The sequence below is a fragment of the Leguminivora glycinivorella genome, chromosome 14 (assembly GCF_023078275.1).
Source record: "Leguminivora glycinivorella isolate SPB_JAAS2020 chromosome 14, LegGlyc_1.1, whole genome shotgun sequence".
NCBI lineage: Eukaryota > Metazoa > Arthropoda > Insecta > Lepidoptera > Tortricidae > Leguminivora > Leguminivora glycinivorella.
In genome coordinates this window covers 5,968,660-5,993,111 of record NC_062984.1, presented here as the reverse complement: position 1 = coordinate 5,993,111, position 24,452 = coordinate 5,968,660, and the positions used below count along the sequence as shown (strand labels likewise).

At 38.6% G+C, this 24,452-nt stretch overlaps 1 protein-coding gene across 1 annotated transcript in view; it reads left to right on the top strand.

Annotated features, from left to right (window-relative positions):
• The window catches only part of LOC125233504, a 521,975-nt gene that overhangs the window by 472,754 nt on the left and 24,769 nt on the right, over positions 1-24,452 (top strand). The window contains exons 7-9 of the mRNA XM_048139546.1: positions 211-363; positions 1,262-1,340; positions 5,786-5,889. Of these exons, the coding sequence (XP_047995503.1) occupies positions 211-363; positions 1,262-1,340; positions 5,786-5,889 (336 nt within the window). The remainder of the gene's footprint in view (positions 1-210; positions 364-1,261; positions 1,341-5,785; positions 5,890-24,452) is intronic.

Genomic DNA, 24,452 nt, shown 5'->3' with positions numbered 1-24,452 from the left:
TACCATTGATCTCAAATTATTTTATATGTTTTGTTTTAACTTTTCGAACACGTTTGCGTTGAAAATGAAAAGCCACAACATTTTGTTAATCATTTTTAAAGCAATACCATCCTCTTTGACATAATGAACCTCTCTATCACAACCGAAACGCAAACGTGTTCGAATTATTTTTTATTTTCCTTTATTTTAATTCACCCCTCTCTCCCCTAGAACTCCAGTACGGCGCGCTCCTAGAGGGGTGCGGGGGGGAGTTGCCGTCGCTATCTGCGTGCGCGCCGCTCCCCCCGCCCCTCGACAAGGCGAGGAGACAAAAGACGAGCGACAAGCTTGACAAAGTCGCCCAAGTTAACATACACCAACACGGTATTTTAATTTTCTTTTTTTTTGGTTGTGGGTTTTTGTTTGTAGTACCTATTTTTACTGTAAAACTCGCTAGTCGAGGTGTGGGGGAGAAGAGAACGCTCCTCCCACGCCTAGACAAGGCGAGGAGACAAGCTTGACAAAGTCGCCCAAGTTAACATACACCAAGACGGTATTTTGTTTTCTTTTTTAGGTTGTGGGGTTTTTGTACGTATTTTTACATTAGTTTTACTATAAAGCGCGCTTCTCGAGGTGTGGGGGAGGGAGGAAGCGCTCCCCCTACCCCTCGACAAGGCGAGGACACAAAAGACGAGCGACAAGTTTGACAAAGCCGCCCAAGTTAACATACACCAACACGGTATTTTAATTTTCTTTTTTTTTGTTCTGGGTTTTTGTTTGTACTTATTTTTACTATAAAGCGCGCTTCTCGAGGTGTGGGGGAGGGAGGGAGCGCTCCCCCTACCCCTCGACAAGGCGAGGATACAAAAGACGAGCGACAAGTTTGACAAAGCCGCCCAAGTTAACATACACCAACACGGTATTTTAATTTTCTTTTTTTATGGTTCTGGGTTTTTGTTTGTACTTATTTTTACTATAAAGCTCGCTACTCGAGGTGTGGGGTGAGGAGGGAGCGCTCTCCCGGCCCTTGACAAAGCGAGGAGACAAAAGACAAGCGGTAAACTTGATGAAATCGTCCAAGCTAACATACACCAACACGTGTATTTTTACGTTAGTATGGCACTCCTCGACGACTGCGCTATACTAGGAATTCAATGATTTTGTATGAAATCAAAAAAGACATTCCTTTTTTGATATGCCTTACAAGCTACCCTATCCAAAATATAATTATTAACAATCTGACTTCCATCAGTCTGAAGTTTTTTATATTTGTTTGTTACAGCACTCTTCGCCGCCGTCGAACACGGGTACCTCGACAAAGCCAGGAACATCCTTGAGTCTACGGATGTCGATGTCAACAGGTAAACTTTGCCCCTCTCTACTGTTTTACTGCAAAAGATAATTTTATATATTAGAATGCGCTTATGAACGTCAAATGATGAGTCCTCCCCTCAGTTGGAGAACGGTATCCACTATGGGACCGGCAAGAAACTCAGCGAGCCAATTCTTTTATGAGCATTTCTTTCTTTTTCGCCACTTTTATGAAATGTTATATTTTTGAAAAAAATTATGCTATTTCTACTCAGAATCACTAGCTTTTTCAATCCTAGTAGTAAAAAAAATTGTCCCATACGATTTTTTTCTTATTTAGTTACCATTTTCCGTACATGTTGTGTGGGGTAACAAAAGAGAAAAGTAACAGAAATGTATGGAAATTCTGGGACACTTTTTGTCTCCCAGTGAGATTGAAAGTACTCGTGATTCTGAGTACAATTAACCTAAAATTCCCAAAAAAAATCAAAATAAAAAAATGGCAAAAAAATAAGAAATACTCTTAATATTTGACATGCATTAGTCTGTAGGGTCAGGGCAGGAGTGCTTTTACTGTATGTTGCTCATGACACAGATTACCAGTAGCACCCTTCATACTACCGGACCTTCTTTATTTAATACCTATAGTAAAATAATACATGTAGCACATAGCGTGAGGGATGCTCAACTGGTGGATCCACTGTGCTAGCTGAACGATTGCTTTGCTTCTGGTGTAAGCTCCTGAAAATTATTCCAAATAAGAAGCTAGACAGTAAACAGACAAGCGTGCCGAGATTTTCGCCACAAAAACTCAAATAGTGTATTTTCTATGTAAATAATGCATGATCTCAATTAGACCTAACTCAATAAGAATCTAAATAATAATAGATTAAGAGTTTTGTTTGTAAAATTCTATAAAAAATGACTGAAATAAACAGTTTAAATTTAAAAAAAGTTCTAATAAGGTACCGCGGGGCAAAATTCGACTGGGGGCAATTGTAACTGATCCATTTTTCCATTATTACACTATGATGTTGAGTTCTACATGCATCACTGAACACACCTACCATATTTAACTGGTGGACACTCTATTTAATAATGCAAATATTATAAAACATGGAAAAAATGGACCAGTTACATTTCCCCAGTCGAGATTTGCCCCGCTGTACCTTACTGTAAAAAGTTTTTAACAATTCAGGTCTAATTTATAACGGCTGAGATTATCACAATCGAATATTGTTTTCCTTACCTCATTCTAAACCAACTTTTTTTTAATAAAAACATATTTATTATCTACCTAAAAATACAAAATATCAACTGCCTCCAAATTTAATTAAGTAGCCTTTCAAACCGCTCTTAAATATATTTTTCGTGTTAAATAGAAGCCCTTGAGTTTTACCCTCTACTGAAATATTAAAATTGGTCTCGCATAAACCAAGTGCACTCAAAGCCAACTTTGTTTACAAATATAAGGGTCGAATTAAATACTTTTATAAGTAAATTTTAAGGACTGATAGGATTGGCTTCCTTTCCTTTGCTTTGAAGGATATTTTTCCCAATTCAGACGACAAATCAAAACATAGGTTTAATAATAAATATCCATTGTAACTCAATAAATAGAGAGAATAAGAATATCAATAATAAACGCCAATGATATTAAATGGAATAATAAATCCTACCGCCTGAGCTATTTGCAATTAAACTCTGATTAGTTTATAAATAATTAATTAGGTTATTAAAACATCACAAAACATGACAATCATCGAGATAACGTCTTACATAAATGAAATCGTAAATAGAAGTTGCGAGAAAGTGCCAAGGACATGTATTGTACCTCATAATATACAGCAGTTTATCTAAATGATACAGCATTTTATTCTAATTGCAATCAATTTTTTATTAATTACAACATAAAGTGATCAGCAAAAAAACATAAAATTTAAAGTGCAAAGAGAAGAAGAACGGCTTTTTTGACTGCATTAAACAGCTTTTACGGTTCAACGAGTGATAGTCCAGCCCTACGCAAGACGACGCGATTGGCGGATCGAGCAAGTTCTAACCTAACCTAACCCACTTTTATCACAAAAGTTTGTTTCCGTGAGGGTCACAGTTCTAACCTAACCTAACCCACTTTTCTCACAAAAGTTTTGTTTCCGTGAGGGTCGCAGTTCTAACCTAACCTAACCCACTTTTCTCACAAAAGTTTGTTTCCGTGAGGGTCACAGTTCTAACCTAACCTAACCCACTTTTCTCACAAAAGTTTGTTTCCGTGAGGGTCGCAGTTCTAACCTAACCTAACCCACTTTTCTCACAAAAGTTTGTATCCGTGAGGGTCAGCCTCGAGTATATTATTGATGAGTATGTCGCCGCGAGATAGATTACACGTCTTCTTCTAACTCTATTAATGACATAAGGACGGGTAGTCTAGGAAGAGATAAACTCCTCCGCCTCTCAACACGGTGAGGTGACAAAAGACGATCGACAAGCTTGACAAAGTCGCCCAAGTTAACATGCACATTCAACGCGGTATTTTATTTTCTTTTTTGGTTGTGGGTATTGTTTCTTCTTATTTTTTATTAACCCCCGACGCAACGGGGTGTTATAAGTTTGACGTGTCTGTCTGTCTGTCTGTCTGTGTGTGTGTCTGTCTGTGGCATCGTAGCTCCCGAACGGATGAACCGATTTAGATTTAGTTTTTTTTTTGTTTGAAAGCTGAGTTAGTCGGGAGTGTTCTTAGCCATATTTCATGAAAACCGGTCCACTATGTCGGGGTTTTTTTTTCAAAATTTTAATTTTGTGGTTTTAAGTTATTACGTTCTAGTATGTTTATGTGTTTGATATTTCTACAACTGACCTTTTGCTACTGGGTAGGTATACGAGTACGGATATTGATTTATGTACTCAATGTCCTCACCTGTAGAATATGTCACGTCTGGTCAGGCCCCGTAGCCGAATGGATTTTCTACGACGCGAAACGAAAACGAAACGCCGTGAAAGGTAGTCTGGCTCTGTCGCGCCAATACGCAAGAGCGATAGAGATAGATATCTACGATCGTTTCGTGAGCGTTTCTGCACTCGGGTACGCACGCTGATAACTGAATTATGAATCCTTTTTTGCAGCAAAGTTCCGTAAAAGCCTTAATAACTAGATTAATGACACAATGGACTTTTGTACCCTTTTAAATAGTGTTAATTTCGTCAAATGCCTTGTTACGCAGAGTAATACGGTTTTTACTCCGGTAGGACTAAAACCTGCAACCTTTTTATCAGAACACCGATAGCGCTGGCGCGCTGACCAACGCAGGTGTGATTTTTTCTATTTTTCCTTCTATTCGAAACAGTTCAAAACTGTATTTCTAGTAAAATAAATTATCAATAGATTCTTGTTAAGTTAAAAGATAATTTAAAGAAGATTTGCGCTATAATATGTGTACACTCGACTACAAAGAGATGTATCTACTTTTCACCTTATTGCATTGTAATAAGGTGAAAAAGTGGATACATCTCTTTGTAGTCGACTGTACATAAATGCAACCTATCTTATTCTGATCTATCGCTCAAAACCCCCAGGGCTAAAGATAAATGGGCTAAAGTGAAGAAGTATAATGGAAAACCTAACCTAACTTTCAGTTTAGTTAGTACCTCAATTCACTAAGGCTTGCACCCAGAGGAACCTTAACATGAACAGTGAATTTACTAGTACTTATAGGAAAGAGCTTCGAATTTTGAATATTTTCTGGGAAAAATCTCGCGGTGAAAGGTATTCTTTTTAGGTATTAGGTTTGGCTTTTTACTCACCGCCGAGGCCGAGCTGAATAAAGACAGTAGATACAAGAATATTTTATTTTGTCTGATTTATGTTAAGAGGTTTTTTCTCTGTCTTATATTATTAATTATTCTTTGACAAAGAGGATATTATAAAAGTAAATTGCGTTCGTAAATTAAAAAATAATAATTTTACAAATGAAAATGTCTTGAAACTTATATATTTGGGCTAGATTTAGTAACGGACATCAGAATGAAACCGTTTACCTCCTATTCATAAAATGATTACAAACCTTTGTTAAACTTATCTTTTTCTAACCTTGTAACAAACAGTAAAATGACGGACAGTAACAAAAAATTATCGGCGGCTTGTAAGATTTGACAGCCGTTTACAAAAAAAATCTTATATGTACTTTTTAAAGGTACGATACTAAGGTTCATATTATTTTTCTCTCGAACAGAATCATAATCGTCTTCAGTTGTTTCCTCAATGCTTAGGTTTTTGACAATGACGTAGGCACTTATCTATGTATAATAAGTTAGCGGGGCTAGCATGATTGGCGTGACATGTTGCCGCGACATACAATCTCACTTACTTTTCTTATTGCATCACTGACATAAAGCCTATCGTGAGGCGACATAATCTCGCGCCACCAGTCATGTGACTTCCGTGAAGGTCAAGGTCAGTCAAGGACTACGTATATAAATTTACTATTTGTCTATGTTCCAGTGTCAACCCCGATGGCCTATCTCCGCTGGACGTGGCCGTACTGGCCAGCAACAGGCCGCTCGCCAAGATGCTCATGGAGTTTGGGGCTAAGGAGGGCACGCAATGTGAGTATATTTTATTATATATATTTTTTTAATTATTATTATTATAAATGGGCTCACTCTTGGCCACAGACTAGCCAAAGGCAAAGACGTGGCCTACGATGGAGTGAGCTTACCCAGAAAATGCCTATTCACCTTTGATTTGAAGGGAATAATAATTTATCTACATAATGACGAGGATTATAATGAAGTACTATAGGGGAAAGGATCCGTCTTCTGAAAATTGTCCTTTCAATAAATGACTTTTTGACAGGAAGTTTAAATTATGACAGATATTTGCGGATATTGGCATAAGTATAAACTCACTGTTTACACATATGGAGTGTCGTTAGGCGCCCCCTTAAAGCACATATGTATATAGTAGTATACCTACGGTGGAAACTGGAAATCACATAGCCAACTTCAAGCTAACTCAGATTTTTTAAACATTTAATTTTAACAGCATAAATATTTTTTATTGAACAAATATCTCAACATCAGTCTAAGATACGCTACTTTTTTATCTTATGTTATAAATTAATTCTGTAACCCTGGGTCACAGAAAAAAAAACTCGGTTACACGGGTTACACCTGGTAAATAACAACTCTAAATTACATCTCTATAAGTGGCCGAGTAATGCCAAAAACCTTGTACACGCCACCTCGGATTTACAGGCAACTGCCATTACGTTTACACATTCCTTTTAAGAAAAGCTTATCTTGTTTATAAACACACGTCGCTTAAGACATTTTGTTTCGGAATAACGTTAAACACAAAGCCACTACTAGCTTACCACGCCGTAAAGGGCTCACTTGGGATACTTCCGTGCCGCTCAAAAGAAAAATACAAATTACACTTCCTCACACTACATTCTACTTCCGAAACAACGTATTTTTGTCTACAAAAGTATTAAAATACCACTTATTCGTTACGTTATAAGGGAGTATAGAGCGGCTGTCGCGGGGCGGGGGAGCGCGCGGGGCGCGGGCCTGGGAGAGCGCGCCGCGCACCGGCCGCGTCACCGCGGCGGATCGGTTAATAGGTTAGGGACGTAAGGTACCGGCCACACCAGAGCGTCGCGTGTCTCGGGGCGCGGACGGACGTCCGCGCCACGCCACCTGAGTGTAATTCAAAAATCGTCTCCTCAGTACATTTTGTATAGGAAGGACGTAAGACGCGCCCCAGGCGGCGTGGCGGCGGCGTGGCGCGCGCCGCGCCGCCTGGGACTTGGTGCCAATAGGACCATCTCGGGGTTATACCCGTTCGATTAAAAAAATAATTTGAAAATCGGTCCACGATTCTCGGAGATATCGAGTAACAAAAAAACCGACCAAGAGCGTGTCGGTCCACGCTCAGTGTAGGGTTCCGTAGTTTATCGTATTTTTCTCAAAACAATTTTCCTAGAAAGTCTTTATAAAGTTCTACTTTTTTGATCTTTTTTCATATTTTTTTAAACATAAGGTTCAAAATATAGAGGGGGGGGGACGCACTTTTTTTTTCCTTTAGGAGCGATTATTTCCGAAAATATTAATATGATCAAAAACCGGCCAAGAGCGTGTCGGGCCACGCTCAGTGTAGGGTTCCGTAGTTTTCAGTATTTTTCTCAAAAACTACTGAACCTATCAAGTTCAAAACAATTTTCCTAGAAAGTCTTTATAAAGTTCTACTTTTGTGATTTTTTTCATATTTTTTAAACATATGGTTCAAAAGTTAGAGGGGTGGGGACGCACTTTTTTTTCTTTAGGAGCGATTATTTCCGAAAATATTAATATTATCAAAAAACGATCTTAGTAAACCCTTATTCATTTTTAAATACCTATCCAACAATATATCATACGTTGGGGTTGGAATGAAAAAAAAAATCAGCCCCCACTTTACATGTAGGGGGGGTACCCTAATAAAACATTTTTTTCCATTTTTTATTTTTGCACTTTGTTGGCGTGATTGATACATTGGTACCAAATTTCAGCTTTCTAGTGCTTACGGTTACTGAGATTATCCGCGGACGGACGGACAGACAGACAGACAGGGGGAAACTATAAGGATTCCTAGTTGACTACGGAACCCTAAAAAACATTCAGTTGAATTGAGAACCTCCTACTTTTTTTGAAGTCGGTTAAAAAAACAACCTTTATTGCCGGCCGGCATACGGCTAACCGATTGAAACAGAAACATAAATGAAAAGAGAGGGCGAACGGCGACACCTGTGTGTCGGCGATTTCAAAGGTAAGCGCACGTGCACCCGATCTCGCTACCTACGCCCAGGTGCGGGCGCGGCTTTCGACCTTCGCGCCGTGCAATAGAATTTAATGTCGGCTGCTCGTGTGCGGTCTGTTTGTTTTATAGAGTGGCGGCATTTTCAACATCAAAGGGCAAAATTCTGCAAAATTTTGTGCAAAATTCTGTTATATCAATAACTTCTCACGTCACTAGATTATCGACTTTGAATGTCGAGTATATTTATAGTATCATCACTTTATTTCAGTGTACGAATTTCGTATGTGTTAAAAATCATTGTTCTAGCTTCATAAACCAGGGAGGAAATAATGGAGAGCGTTTATATGTCTTGTTTTGCCTTAATTCAATATCATCACATATTTTTGTTGCTGATAAAATAATACATCCTATATATCAAGGCCTTGTAGCTCGGCGAAAGAATCGTGATCGCGGAGTGCGCCGGCACTGATTATAATTATTTTGTCCAGTTATTATAATAACCTATACAAAAAGTACCGATAGAATAGGTATTCTAATCTATATCTGCATAGAACTATTTAAAACAAACCACAAAAGTTCATAGTTGATCGTTATTGGTACAGTCAGCAACTCAGCTGTGAATAAAGATAAAGTGCCAAATATATGTATACACATACCTTAATGTACCAAGTACCAACACTTGTACAGGAAATAAAATACTCTATACATATTTTTGGCACTTTGTCTTGCCAGCTGTGTTGTTGACTGTACACGATCTAAAAAGGAGCCGAACGGTTATTATAATTACGCGGCGACTTGCGTAGTCGGCGGCCGCGCGATACATAGTGCTGTCTCTGTTCAGGCCCCGTAGCCGAATGCCATTTCTCCGACGCGAAACGAAAACGAAACGCAGTCTGGCTCTGTCGCGCCAATACGCAAGAGCGATAGAGATAGATATCTACTAGCGTTTCGTTTCGTGAGCGTTTGTGCCATTCGGCTACGCACCCTGTTCTCACTACCACGAATTTGAAGAACAATATTGCTGTCTCTCTCAATCTTTAGGCGTCATTCATATATTACGTCATACTAAATGTGACAATCCATGTTAAAGGATTAAAAAAGCGTGACATTGGGGGGTCCAAATAGTAGTCCATAAACCACGTCTTTGACCAACGTGAGTGATATCTCTGTCACTCTTTACGTCTTTACTAACAGAAATTTAAATAACAATAGTGCTATCTCTGTCACTCTTTACTAACAGAAATTTAAATAACAAAAATGCTATCTCTGTCACTCTTTACTACCAGGAACTTAAATTATTATAGTGCTATCTCTATTCTCTGTCACTCTTTACTATCAGGAACTTAAATTGTTATAGTGCTATCTCTGTCACTCTTTACTACCAGGACCTTAAATTATTATAGTGCTATCTCTGTCACTCTTTACTGTGTGCGGGAAGTGCACATACCACGAGTTTGACTAACATGAGTGCTATCTCTATCACTCTTTACTACCAGGAACTTTAATTATGATAGTGCTATCTCTGTCACTCTTTACTACCAGGAACATAAATTTTATTATTACAGTGCTATCTCTGTCACTCTTTACTACCAGGAACTTAAATGATTATAGTGCTATCTCTGTCACTCTTTACTGTGTACGGGAAGTGCACATACCACGAGTTTGACTAACATGAGTGCTATCTCTGTCACTCTTTACTTCTAGGAACTTAAATATTTTTTTCGGTTTCGGTTTTGGTCTTGGTTTCGGTTTCGATTTCGGTTTTCGTTTCCATTCCCGTTTCGGTTTCCGTTTTCGTTTTCAGTTTTGTTTTTGTTTAAACTAACAGAACTAAAACTAAAACCAAAACCAAACCAGAAACGGGAAACCGAACACGGGAAACCGGATATCGGATACCGTATATCGGATGCTGGTTACCGGTTACTGTCTACCGTTTACCGGATACCGGTTACCGTCTACCGGTTACCGGTCACCGTTTACCGGATACCGGTTAACGGTCATTGGTTACTGGTTACCGGTTACCGGTCACCAAATACCGGAGACCCGTCACCGGTTACCGGTTACCGGATACCGGTTACCGGATACCGGTTACCGGTTACCGGATACCGGTTACCGGATACCGGTTACCGGTTACCGGATACCGGTTACCGGATACCGGATACCGGTTACCGGATACCGGTTACCGGATACCGGATACAGGATACCGGATACCGGTTACCGGTTATCGGTTACCGGTTACCGGTTACCGGGTACTAGATACCAGAAACCAGGTTTTGATTTCTGGTTTCTCATGTTACAACGTGTATAGATAAGTCGATACCAAGTCGGACACTTCCGATTAGGCGATTTCGGCTCGCATTGTTACGCAGCATTCGAGTGTTGAGTTTCTCACACATGAGGCCCCCTAATAAAATTTGTACCACTCATATTATTGATTTGACTCTCGCAACACAAACACCTCATGCCCACACAAATACACACAAAATAAAATCATTCACAAACTTCAAATCATTCAAAAACTCAACAGTCACACGCGCTCCTCGCGGTCCTCTAAGAACTCCCTCGCGAGAGTCGACACTTCAAAATGAAGCGACATCGCATCGGCTCATCATCCACAAATCCGAAAAGATCCACCGATAAATTTGTACCGGAAAGACCTCACCGCGACAATGTCATATTACCCAAATTACTTCAAAAATCCTCTGAAAGTGAAACAGTTCATTAGGTTTACCGTAAGAGTGAGTGAGACAGACACGCACTGTGCTTCAAATTTGCCTCGCCAAAATACGTTACACACGACTCGAAAGAATACAGTCTTAAGCGCCGCAAGCTTTCATACATATTACGTTGTTGTGATCCAAGCATCTCGTCAAGCTCGATAGGTACTATTATTGAGCTAACGACTTGACCAGTTTAACGTGACCTATCGGACTAATTGATTTGTATGACTTTTGTCACTTGTAATAAGGGAGCTCTCTTATACTGGACGGTGAAATATTTGTTATCGAAGCGTTTTGAAAACGCGGCGCCCTTGATATGAAACACGTGTTGACGACTCGCCGCCCGTTCCCGCTACTACTATACTAGCTATACCTACTCTGTGCACGACCTTATTCTGCAGGTAATAACGTTCATATTAAAGCGCAAGTAAGAAAAATATCAATTAAGTAATGAATCTTACATATTTGTTGTTTAATTGATTTCGTATAGTACTAAGAATATATTAACGGCAAAATTTACCATCTTTCAATTTAGTTAGGTATTTTTCCTTTCCTAAAATTATCAATATTTAAGATTTTGAACAAGCGCCAAAAGTATTGGTATAAGTTTTAATAATTTATCAACACACGTAATATTATATTCATAATAAATTGCAGGATTACGGTTAACAATATTTTCTAGTGAAATACGCCTGAAAATGTGTAACTTACTAAACCTTCTTTATAAATGATAGTTCTGTATGAATTATTTATAAAAATTAGATGTTTTTATATGAAATGCAGGTGTCACAACATAATACAAGCACTTTTTCCGGATTACATTTAATACTTTAGTTATAAAATCAAAAAATATTCAAAGTTCGTTTTTATTTTTTTTTAAATTGAATCAGAACCCTAATTTGATTAATAATTTGTATTTTAACTATCACTAATGATACTTTATACGACAGAAAAAGAAAATTACGGTTATCGAATTATGTCCAGGTCAAGCTATTTTTCCTGGTCTAGTAGACATTTCAGGATTGGCAGAAGAGAGCTACGCGGACAAAAAAGTAAAGAACTTACGAATCGTCAGCGTAACAATTGTAATCCCTAGGTTTTTGACAATAAAGTACAATCTCGACATTAATTGGGTTAAACTACTTTGACAAAAATATGAATACAGCTAAAAAGTCAAAATTATGTATACATGACCTTAATGTACACGTAATAAAGTCTTGTATAAACATTTTTGTCTCTTTGGCTGTATTCATATTTGTTGCTGCCTACAAACTATTCGTATGAGGAGTAACGAGGGATTACGTGTAGGATCTCGTGACTGCAGCGCTTGAAATTTAAAGCTGTTTCTCTTTGGCTAAGCCGGCTTAGCTTGATTTAGGTGTCGTTTGCTACCGTGTTTTATTGTCATTAGACTAACTTTTGGCCTACAATTGTATTTCGACATATCGGCACTTTTTTGAAAAAATCTGTTTCACGTTTCTCAAAGTTAAAACGCAGTAAGTCTATATGCATTCCATACATACTTACTACAATTTTCTTTTCATTGACAGACGGAGATACAAGTTTTTTTTTAAAGTAGTGACAATATGTAGGCCGTCACACGTCTTTCTATAACTGTATTAATGACAAAAGGACGGGTAGTCGATCTCGCGTCGAGTAATCTCGCGCCAATCATGTGCTAGCCCTGTTGGTGTCATGTTTCTTTTCTACCTAGGCGCCTATTTTGCCTTCATTCCTTTGATGAAACTTATGAAAATAAATTCATGTATTATTTGAAGCTTTTCCTTATTTAATGGAGACAAACAAATTTATTAATTCTTATTATAATTATTCTTTAAAATATAAATTACAATGAATAGCGACCTATTTTACTATATGGATTTATTGGAAATTGAATAAGAACAATTAAAGATCTCAAGCTACATAAACAAAATTAACATGACTAGAATCTGTTCGGAAATATATAGAAGAGTCGTGGAATGTATGGGTTCAATACATTCCAAAGAGGAGATCTCTTTCCGCACACTATCAAAACACATACAAAAGTCATAATTTATATGCCGAGCACATAAAATCCTCTTTCCAAAAGTGGTCGGTGAACTGATGGGAAATAAATCCATAACGACGAATAAAGCCTACCGAGACTTGTAGCTCAATATAAAGTTCGTGGAACACTCCAGTGGGGCGGTTGTTTTCAATAAAGTAAAACTATATCTAATTTTTATTAGGTAGATACTTAGCGCGCATTACTTCTATGAGGAGACAACAAAATGGCTTATAGAGGCTTCGGGCGACCACGATACGGCTCAGCGAATCAGCATCGAAACACTTTAAGTTCTCGCGCTTTGTACAAATATATAATGGCACAAACAGGTCGAACGCGATTAAATAACATGTGTGACTTTAAATATTTGTTTTATTTATGATTTCGAATTTCTCAGGTACTCTTTAAAAGTTAAAAATAAAGTTTGGAATATGTAGGACATGGATACATAAAATTGTAGTGGAACTCATCAGGGAGCTAGAGCATTACTTGTAAGCCGGTTTTAGTTGTAAATGTTGTAATTGAAGAATGGTATAATGTCTTTGTCCACAAGTTTGTCTTTGTTTCAAACAAATTAGGTCAATTACTAACTATGTATAGCCACAAACAGGATACATCGATTATAGGCATTATAGCCCATCGATACGCATCTACCTATCGAAACTCCATGAATAAAACAACGTTCTAATAAGTCTAATAACGCAACACGAACAGAACACTGTTTTTTTACCTGTTGGGTACTTGTTTATAAATATATGCGATTTGGTATGAATATACAATGATATCTGTTATCCGTTCGTGCTAAAGATTACAGGAAAGGAATTCTGATGTTTTCTTGAAAGGGTGTGTTTGATAATTCTGCGGATTTCCATACAAAAGGGACCTATTAAAGATTAGGGAAGGTTGATGGAATTGGTTTTATTCATCCTGAATTGTGAGGGACTGTGGGGTGATTAGCTGATTAGTTCCTATTGATTGGGTCCTCAATTCTGCATATTTTTGTGTAACCGCGCCATCAAACGTGGACATTTTTGAGAACGAGTTATTTCGTTTGATAGACGATTTTACAGCACGCTATTTGCTATTCAGGATACATGTTGTTTATTGCACATTTATAGTTACTTTGCTTACTAAATAGAATAATGTCATGTTTTTTACGACTAGTTTTTTTTAACTTTTGTTAAACTACATCAACATCATCAGTGTACGTTGACGTCACACCCGACAAAAACTAAATTCCAAAATGCAAACTCATTAATCCAGAAAGCACTTAAATAATTAACTAAACTAATAAAATATTTCGTCCCAAATTAAGTAAAGTTGCCGACCTAGCCGAAATAACTACACGCCAATCGAAACTCATTGTCAGCTTGGCTCTGTAGCGCCAATAGGGAAAAGTGATAGAAATAGCTACGATAACGATATTATAAGCGTTTATTTACTAGACGACGGTATTTATAGACGTGTTTATCATTTGTCGCTGCTCGCAATTAGCGACAATAGCACTAAGTTACGAGACGTCTCGCGTAACGCGACGGAACAATGGATTTGTCGCGTTTCGGACATGTATTCTGACTCCGTTGTAGAGAGGGCAGTCGAGTTCATGCTAGGACCACCAGTATAACAGTTACCTCCAGGCTCTTAAGAACTACAAAATAAATAATTCAGCCTATTCACGTGTGCCCAAACAGTGGGACGTTTCACTCCAGAGCCTCCTCTCTGGAGTGTAAACTACAACCAAAGAAAATACCGCTAAAACAAAAACCTAAAATGAGTTATGCTGCTTCGTCTTCCCGCTTTTATTGCGTGCACGGAAGTTGATAAAGAAACTTCGATTTTCTATTTTCGCGCTTTGACCTTGTGAAGTATTTATGGTCGTTGGAGCTCGTTTCAAAGATTTTGTATAACATTTTTAATCATATTTTAGTCTAACAAAATTGTTCTATTAACATTGAAAGAAGAAACAACAAATAATCTTCTAGATTTTGAGAAACATACAGTTAAATTGGTTTAAACGCTTGCGCGACTCAAAAATCCCTTACGGCCCAGCCACGACATTGGTCTAAGCGCGACAGCGGCGGCCATCACAGCGATGGGACTTTTCATTCGCACGTATGGCTGCCGCTCAAAGACCAACGTGGCCGGACCGTTAGCGCTCTGAGCCGCCAATGTGACACAAAACGATCGTCCACAGAAGGCGCGCTCTGGGACCTTAAAGTACTTTTCCGAAATTAATACAACCCGGAGACATAAAAACCCACCGTTTCAGTACTTAACTGTGTAAATATGGAAGAGTATCCCTGGAGTATACCCCTGTATAGTCGATGGATACTTCGTAAAATTGGAGTTCAAAATATTAGAATACTATGCTTCTGGTTCTGCCCGCGGTTTGGTGGCGTATGAAGATGGTGATTGATAGAAAAGAAGATCAATAAAAAAAAGTTAGTTCTTTCCAGTAAATGAAATGCACTTATCAGCGATCCGAAGTACTTCTCCGATCTTTGCACCAGGGGTCGATTTTTGAATCTCGGCGATTCGATTTCGTGAAATTCGTTCAATAATATCTACTACTAGCGATTTAAATTCTACTAACAGAATCGAAAAAGAGTGGTCATTACCACTAGTTTTAAAATTACTAGCCGTCCTTTTTCAAAATTAGCATTACGTCGTTTTCCACAGACTTTTGAATGGCGAATTCGTGCGTTCGAAATTCAAAAATCGATCCCCTGACACTAGATTTTATCATTCAGTCCTGGGTACGAAGCCAAATGCACAAACGCTCACTATAATATCGTTTTCCTGGCTATCTATCTCTATCTCTGTTGCGTATTGGCGCGACAGAGCTAGACTGCATTTCTGTCGGCGTCTGGCGTCGATGATTGCCAAAATATTTTCGGCTACGCCGGTTGGGTACGTAGTCAAACGCAATGCACAAACGCTCACGATAATATCAACTAGCTAGCATCAACGTCATTCGGCTAGGCCGCCCATTGACCCAGGCCCCGTAGCCGAATGGCATTTCTACGACGCGAAACGAAAACGAAACGCCGCGAAAGATAGTCTGGCTCTGTTGCGCCAATACGCAAGAGCGATAAAGATTCGTTTCGTGAGCGTTTGTACATTCGGCTACGCACCCAGGTCTTTTTAGGCCTCGACGATCCTCTTCTTCCTCCTACCCTTATCCCACGTTATGTGAGGTCGGTACAACATGTCTTCCTCTTCCATTCTCCCCTATCTTTCGTCATCTCAACACTCACATCTTTAATCGTAAACTAGAACTTTCCTTTGCTAATCCGCGAATATAAAGTTCTAGTTTACGATTAACATGGATTTCCGCAAAGTAACGCCTGATTCCATCGATTACTCACATCTTTCTTTCTCATGTCCTCTTTCACACAATCCATCCATCGTTGTTTGGGTTTACCCGTCCCTCTCCATCCATCAACATTCATCTCCAACATTCTTTTGCCTATATGACACTCATCCCTCCTCATTACATGACCGTACCACGCCAACCTGCCACACCTCATCTTTTCCGTTATAGGCGCAACTTTCAAACTTCCTCGCCTCCTAGGCCTCGACGATCCATCGTCAGTTAAAATGCGCAACTGCTGTTTTTATTTACTCTGTAGTAACTATATCAAATGAATAACCGACACTGATCTCAAGCTGTCACGGTACGAGAACTAGAGAATAATTGAATAATTAATTTACACGGCTCGATTCGTCGTGGCAGAGTGTATTTCGTTGACCTTATGATCGGGGACATTTGTAAGATCAGGATCACTTACATTGGCGTGTATTTTGATAATTTTGTATGTGGGTTTGGGATAAAAGAATTATTTTATAGAATTATGTACCTACGTTTTTTTTAATGTGATAGTTGGCGAAAGAGCAGACAACCCAGCTAATGGGAAGCGGTCGTCGTTGCCCATGGACGAAAGCAGCAGCGTTGCGCGCCGCAAGACATGCGTCTTATGAGTCTGGATGGTCCCTTAGACGCACGGCCGATTTCCATCCTTACTTGGTAGATAGTTATTCCGCGAATTCGCACGATTCGCACGAAGCGCTTTGCTAACCCGGCGACCTTCAAATCAAGAGTGAACAGACACAAATCTTCTGGGCGAGCTCACTCCATCGTAGGCCACGTTTATAGCCCATTTATAATTTAAAAAAAAACCAGCTATTACCAATAAGGAAGCAAGTGTGTGCAAAATAAGCATACTACCGTTGTATAAAGGTAAGTAGATAAGATCCATTCATGATACACGCAACACCAATGAGGATGTGTCAAATATTCGCCAGGAAATATTAGAATGGTAGTCGGATCCAATGTAAAAGATTAAATGAATTTGTACACGCAAATTCTACACGAACGGGTTCCGGATAATGCCATGTAAATCCTCACGCAGTGGAAAGGTTTCGACTTGCGTGATTGGCGCCAAAAAAACTTTGGCTCGTGATCTGATCACATTATCACAAAAAATAATAAATTTACATAAGCTTTGCAATTTGGGCTATGTACTGTTTCAATAAAGTCACCATAAAACGTTAAACGGCAAAATTATATGAAATTATAATGGTTATTTAACCCTTGTACACTTGCAAGGTGGGGCTAACAAAATCGCCGACAACTTAGTACCTATTCTGACTCACCCCTGACAATGACAAACCGCTTAATTCTAGGTTGTGCACCCATTTACAAGGTTTTCTCAAAAAGTCTAATTCCGTATTCCGATTAAGACGCTACAGGAAGGAAAATGTTAAAATAGAAAGGAGCCCCTCTTTCAATTTGGGATATGGGAACTTTAGTTAAATAAACTAGTGTTATTAACTAGATTTATCGAAAAAAAATTGTCCATTCAGAACAACTCAGTTAAAAGATATTGCGAAAAAATCTTTAAAATCGAGATTCCGCTCTCGACTGTTTCCTCCTTCAAAACTTAATCAATCGTAACTAAATTTGAGAATCTGAATAACAATGATATAATCTGTTGTCGCACCGTTTAGTTTTTTTGGCTAATTGATACCAATTTTGAATAAGGTGCACCAATTCACCAAGTTTTTGAAAGTCGCGCCATTATTTCCATTATAATCAAGGCTTTTTTCTGTCATTAGGAATTACTCTAATGCACCTTATCACACCTTTTTTTTTGCGCCATAATCACCATAGCGTCTTTAAAAATAAGATTATCAAAAAAATCAAAACGGTCAGACACAGATCAAAATAGTAATCTGTGCTGAAAAAAATCATTGCTCTATCTTGAAAAACCAGGGAGGAAATAGTCGAGAGCGTTTGTATGGAGAATTGACCCCTCCTGTATCGTCTTAACTTATCTGAGTCGTGAAATAAAACTATGGAAACGGATTAAATCGCGTATAATGAATTTAAATTACACGCGATTTAATCCGTTAACATAGTTTTATATCATGAGTAACTATCGCGGTAATAGTAGAGGAGTTGTACGAGCATTTGTATGGGAGGGGTCATAATAATTCCCACAGAACCGAAGTTTGGTTTTTTTAGTTCTTTGCGTGTGTCTTTTTGACATACTAAAAATATAGTAAAATATATTTGTGCAAAATGCGTTTTTTCGACCGCCAAAAGTTGTATGAAAAATTACTTTTAAAAAAACCTAAAATTTAAAAATCGTCTCTGGTATCAACTTATGGGGAATTAGGCGGCAAATTTTTTTAAAGCGTTGATGTTTAGCAAAAATATAACAATTTTCCACTATTTTGATAAAATAAAAACTAACAAAAATCATAAATTTGAGGAAGGGAAGTGATTAAAACATAAATTTCAGCAATGTAATTTTTTTCATAGGTACCACACCAAGGTAAAATGCGGGTACGATCCGCCTGGTGATAAGCAGTCACGCTAGCCTATGACTCCTGCCACTCTAGAGCCTCCACATGCGCGTTGCTGGCCCTTTAGGGTACATTTCCACTAGAGATGCGCTACGTGGATGTGTTTGATATCCACCAATCATGTTCATTGTTCCACAAAGTATAGCTCTAGTGGAAACGGGTTCGACTAAGCTGATTGTGGATATCAGACGCATCCATAACACATCTCTGGTGGAAAAGCACCCTTAAAAGTTCTCAGCTAGCTCGCAGGATAAGGAGTGTCCGCAGGAGAAAAATCCTCCTTTTGCGGTAACCGACGTAACCGTATTTACCATAAACTTGTATTTTTGTGAGGTTCAATGTAAGTAAATTGTTGCAACCCAAAGGAAAACTCTCGATAAAGCTTTATATCGTACACGAGAGAAAACCAAAACCTTATAATAATCGGTTTTTTCTAGACATAAATCTGCGCATCCTCACACCCTGAACCCGTATATGGTCACACACTGCGGCTTCTTCTTCTTCAACCTAGCGGGATCCTGGCGCTAGGCCGGGAATACGGCTTTCCTGCTCAATCTTCTCCACTTTGCCTGGTCTTCGGCATTCTTAGGCGTGATATTGTTCTCTTGCATGTCCGCTTCCACGACGTCCAGACAGCGCCTCTTTGGCCTACCGGGGCAGCGTGACTTAGGGCCTTGGACAATGAGATTAAGGCATCTGTTTCCGATGTAGGTTTAAGAGGATTTTTCTCCCGCGGACGCTGTTAAGGGTGCCTTTCCACCAGAGAGGTGTTATGGATGCGTCTGATATCCACAATCAGCTTAGTCGAACCCGTTCCCACTAGAGCTATACTTTGTGGAATAGTGAACATGATTGGTGGATATCAAACCCATGCATCCACGTAGCACATCTCTGGTGGAAAGGTACCCTAAAGGGCCAGCAACGCGCATGTGGAGGCTCTAGAGTGGCAGGCGGCATAGGCTACCGTGACTGCTTATCACCAGGCGGATTGTACCCGTATTTACCATGGTGTGGTACCTATGAAAGAAATTACATTGCTGAAAATGTATGTTTCAATCACTTCCCTTCATCAAATTTATGATTTTTATCAGTTTTTATTTTATCAAAATAGAATATATTTTACTATATTTTTAGTATGTCATAAAGACACACACAAAGAACTTAATTATTATGACCCCAAACGCTATATCTCCTCCACGAAGACTTTATTATCTGAGTCATTTTCCGAAAGAGCAATACAGTATAAATGAAAATGATAAATAGGAACAAAATTGAAATTTTATAGGCTTGTATACAGTTGTTTTGTAAAAGGGGTTAAGGAAAAACTTATCAACCACACGGGTAGACACATACAAATGTCAAAAAAAAACATTGTCCTACTTAATTGGGCGTCGGCATAATAAGCGACTACGTATCCGGCCCTTTTATTAGTATGGCAACTTTTACAAGTTCGGTATTTCGGTACATACAATGATAAAACCGCGATTTTTGCGCATTTGTTATTTACATAATCAACCTTAAACCTTTCTACATTACTTAAAACAGTTACTGGTACAATAAACGTACTTATTCTTTTCTACGAAGTTTCACGCCGGGCCATGTTGCAACAAATTATTCTGTAAATTATAACTTACTTATAATTTATTCTATATATTAATTAACCTCAAAGCGGACCCCAGGCTCCCATGAGCCGTGGCAAATGCCGGGATAACGCAAGGAGGATGATGATATTAATTAACCTCTAAAATCAGTATGAAACTCCCATGCTTAGAAGTTTGACATTAATATTGAGTTTTATTATCTTTTTATCAGAAATAAATCACATAAACAACATGGTAAAAAAATGTAAGTATGGAAATTGGTTCCAAATCATTTTATTTCTACAAAATATGGCGCTATACATCAGCACTTTCGTATTTAGCTAAACCAACTAATAAACTGGATTGCGTACAATTTTGTTCCTATTTGTGTCATTGTCGTTAATAACCAGATCGGGGCCATAAGCGTCCAATTTATTGCGGTATCGAAATGTATCAATTGCCGGTAGCTGTTATTGCCCACCGATTTCCATGGCAGTTCGTGTCATTCAGGACTAGAACATGACAGTAGGAATCTAGTCACGTGACAGCATTAATGGCACGATCTATATCGATAGCGTTAAGGCTGCTTTCAAAAAAAACGTCAGAATGTAAAATTGATAGTTTTAGTCGGTGAAATACTACACTTTCCGTTATCCAATAGATTTATTTAATTGAGGTTTCAGTTAGAGCATCTTATTATCTTGATTTTTATAATACTGGATTTTTGAAAACTAACTCACTAAATTAATTATGAATTTTTATCTAATGCACGTTTAGAAAAACTCACGTACTTAATGTAAAATACCCTATAATGGACGGTGATGCCATTATGGACAAATTAAACACAAATCCTTAAAATAAGTATCTAAAATTAGTTTCTAAAACCTGATGGCATTGTATTTATCATAAACAAGAGTCATAGAACTGCTTAATTTTGAAGTTCATTTAATTCGGTTATTTCTGAAGGATTTGTCGGCAAGATAAAAGTCATCAGTTTACTGAAAAAAATATCACGACGAATTCTTAGTAATGTTGCTAACAGAGTTGAGTTCATGTATAAAATAATAATAAAATAATAGTCGGTGTAAACTTGAATGAGTTTTACTTAACGATATTATCGTAATCGTTTGTGCATTTGGCTACATACTCTGGCATGAAAGTTTAATATATTGTGGTATTTGATAGGTGTGCTGAAATCGCATGTGAGTTCATGAGTGGTCTAAATGGGCCCTTATCGTATCTACGTACCCAGATACGATAAGACAGATACGACTTCGGCCACGTGGCCGAAGTCGTTTCGCGTCGCAGAAATGCCATTCGAGATTGTACCTAAAAGTAGATTGTACATTACGAATACACCAAAAAAGTGGAATAAATGACGAACACAACGATATCCATACTTTTTTTTAATCTGCCGCCATATTTGTCGGACCGGACTTTTGGACCGCACCTCGTAGGTTCTACCAAAATCAAATGCTTAATGTTTGTGTAAAGAAGGTCTGGAGAGATTTATTATGTACATAGTATCACAGGGGCACGGTGAAACCGAGGGTTTATAATTTCCTCTTATATTTACATTCACGAAACATTCTCCGCGGCTTTGATTTATTTCTTTTACAAATACGTATTATGCTTCCGAATTTTCAGGGTTTCGTATTAAAAAATCTCTATTGTTTGTATATCGAAACAGAAAGACTAAATAAGAGAGGGTACCTATCTTATAAATATTTATTCATGAAATAGGTAATATTACCATCCTTATAAGATGGCCAAGCCAGCGGAGACGATGTGCCTTGGTCTCACCTATTATATTTGGTTCGGCTATAAGCTGTTCAATTTCGGCATTTTTTCGGATTCTCCAACTGCCATCGTCTCTTTTCACGGGTCCCAGAATCTTCCTGAACACCTTACGTTCTGTTACTAGGAGGCTGTTTTCCTCCTTGAGTGTTAGTGTCCAAGCCTCACACCCATACATTAAAATGGGGCGGATCACGGTCTTATAGATCCGTAGTTTTGTGTGTCTACTAAGAAGCTTGGACACCAAAACCTTGTGGAGCGCAGCACTGCAGCGTAAGGTGTTTTGAGTTCGGATGTTGATTTCGTCCTCCCTTGTATGTGTATCAGTGACAGTGCACCCGAGGTATTTGAACTTGGAAACGCCCTTGTACGCGTTTTCGCCCACACGTAGGTTCTGCCTCTGGGCGCGACTGTCCCTGTACCGCTTCATATGGAGGTATTCCGTTTTCTCATGGTTGATCCTGAGACCCACTTTTGCTGCTTCTTGCTCCAAAATCCTTGCCGATAATGCCACCTCTTCACGGTTTTCCCCTAGCAAGGCCAGGTCATCCGCGTACCCTATCAGTCTATGCCTTCCATTCAGGTTTACTCCAACCTCAAGTGATACCAGTTTTCGAACCACATGTTCCAGGACCAAATTGAAAAGCATAGGAGACAGGGCATCGCCTTGTTTTAGACCGGTACTCACCGTGAAGTCGGTTGTCAGTACGTTACCGACCCTTACGCGCATTTGGCTTTTACTAGTGGCTACTTGGATCATATCGACGAGTTTTCTGGGAATATGGAACTTTCTCAGAATGGAATACAGGGCGCCTCGGTCAATGCTGTCGTATGCTTTCGTGAAATCCACAAATAGCGAATGGAAGTTCTGAGCGTATTCCCATTTTTTCTCCATTATTTGTTTAAGGAGGAAGATCTGGTCGATTGTGCTGCGGCTTTGACGAAACCCACACTGAAAATCGCTAAGGATTCTTTCCGCGTACGGTTCTAGCCTCTTTAATAGCACATACGACAAGACCTTGTACGCTGTAGGAAGCAGAGCAAACCCTCGGTAATTTGAACACTTCTTTCTGCAGCCTTTTTTGTGCACGGGGCAGATGACACCTGTATTCCATTCAGGAATTATTATTCCATTCCATTAGATGAATTTAAAATATTTTCGACGTTTCAAACCCTTTATTTACAGGGGGCCGATTTTTGAGTCTCACTGTCACTAAAATACCGGTTAAAAACGGCGAATTGCCTATTATTTTCAGTGACAATTTTCTGAATTCGAACGCCGTGAGACTCAAAAATCGGCCCCCAGTACTTATTCTATTTATAAACATAAGTATTATGGATATTTTAGTATCTGATTATATAGCCTACACATTGGTAGTTCAAAAGCACTATTCTTATTAGTATGTAACATTCAACACAATGTTCATTGTTATGAACAAATTAAATGAAATTACTGCGTAACGGTAGACTGAAGATAATACCTACCTCTTATCAAACCTTACACTTCACTTAGATAATATTCTTTTTCATCAGACCCGCACTTTAAATGTGCTATTGCACGCAGGCGGAGCGTGAGTTATAGAAAAATCGTTCTCCCAAGGGAATAATGAAATTTCTTGTACCGTACTTAACTTTTTTACATCTATTTACATATTTTTTACATTGCGAGTGTGATGATGAAAAACATTGTGTGTAACTCGGGGAGTATGAATATTACTAACTCGAGTCTTTAAATCGCTCCGGCAAGCCGTCGCGATTTAACTTGCTCTCGTTAGTGATAACTTCCTCCCCTTGTTGCACAATGTACTATTAAACGTCAAAAACATCGAAGTTTCCAAGATCCAAAAACTTATATTCCATTTTCACTGCATAATAGACAACAGTCTCGCTGCCCTGAGGCCCAGAGGACGAACTTTCGACTTTACTCGCCAGTTCGGAGCTAGTTATGCATAGTTTTATGCACACACGACTTCAGACGTCTTTGTTCATCTGCAAAAAGAAGGCTTTTTATTTTTGAAGCTAATGAAGGGTAACTTTGCATTGTGTGATGCTAGAGCGAAGTTTATTGCCAGGATTTACGAGTTTTCTGACACATTTTGGTGAAGCATGTTTAAATACATATTAAGTTTTATATTCAGACATAGACAATTTTTGTTGCTGGAGATCTAATAGTAAAGTTTTCTGACAGCATTTTGGTGAAGCAGGCATGTATAGTGCTTTTCTCAAACATACAATGAAATAAAAAAAAGGCTCTAAAGGATAATATTTTATAAAAAAAAAGTCAGAGGCATAGACAATAAGTCTCTCGAGTTGTTGCGCCCAAAAAGCGATACTTCCCAGCCCATTTTAAGGAACGT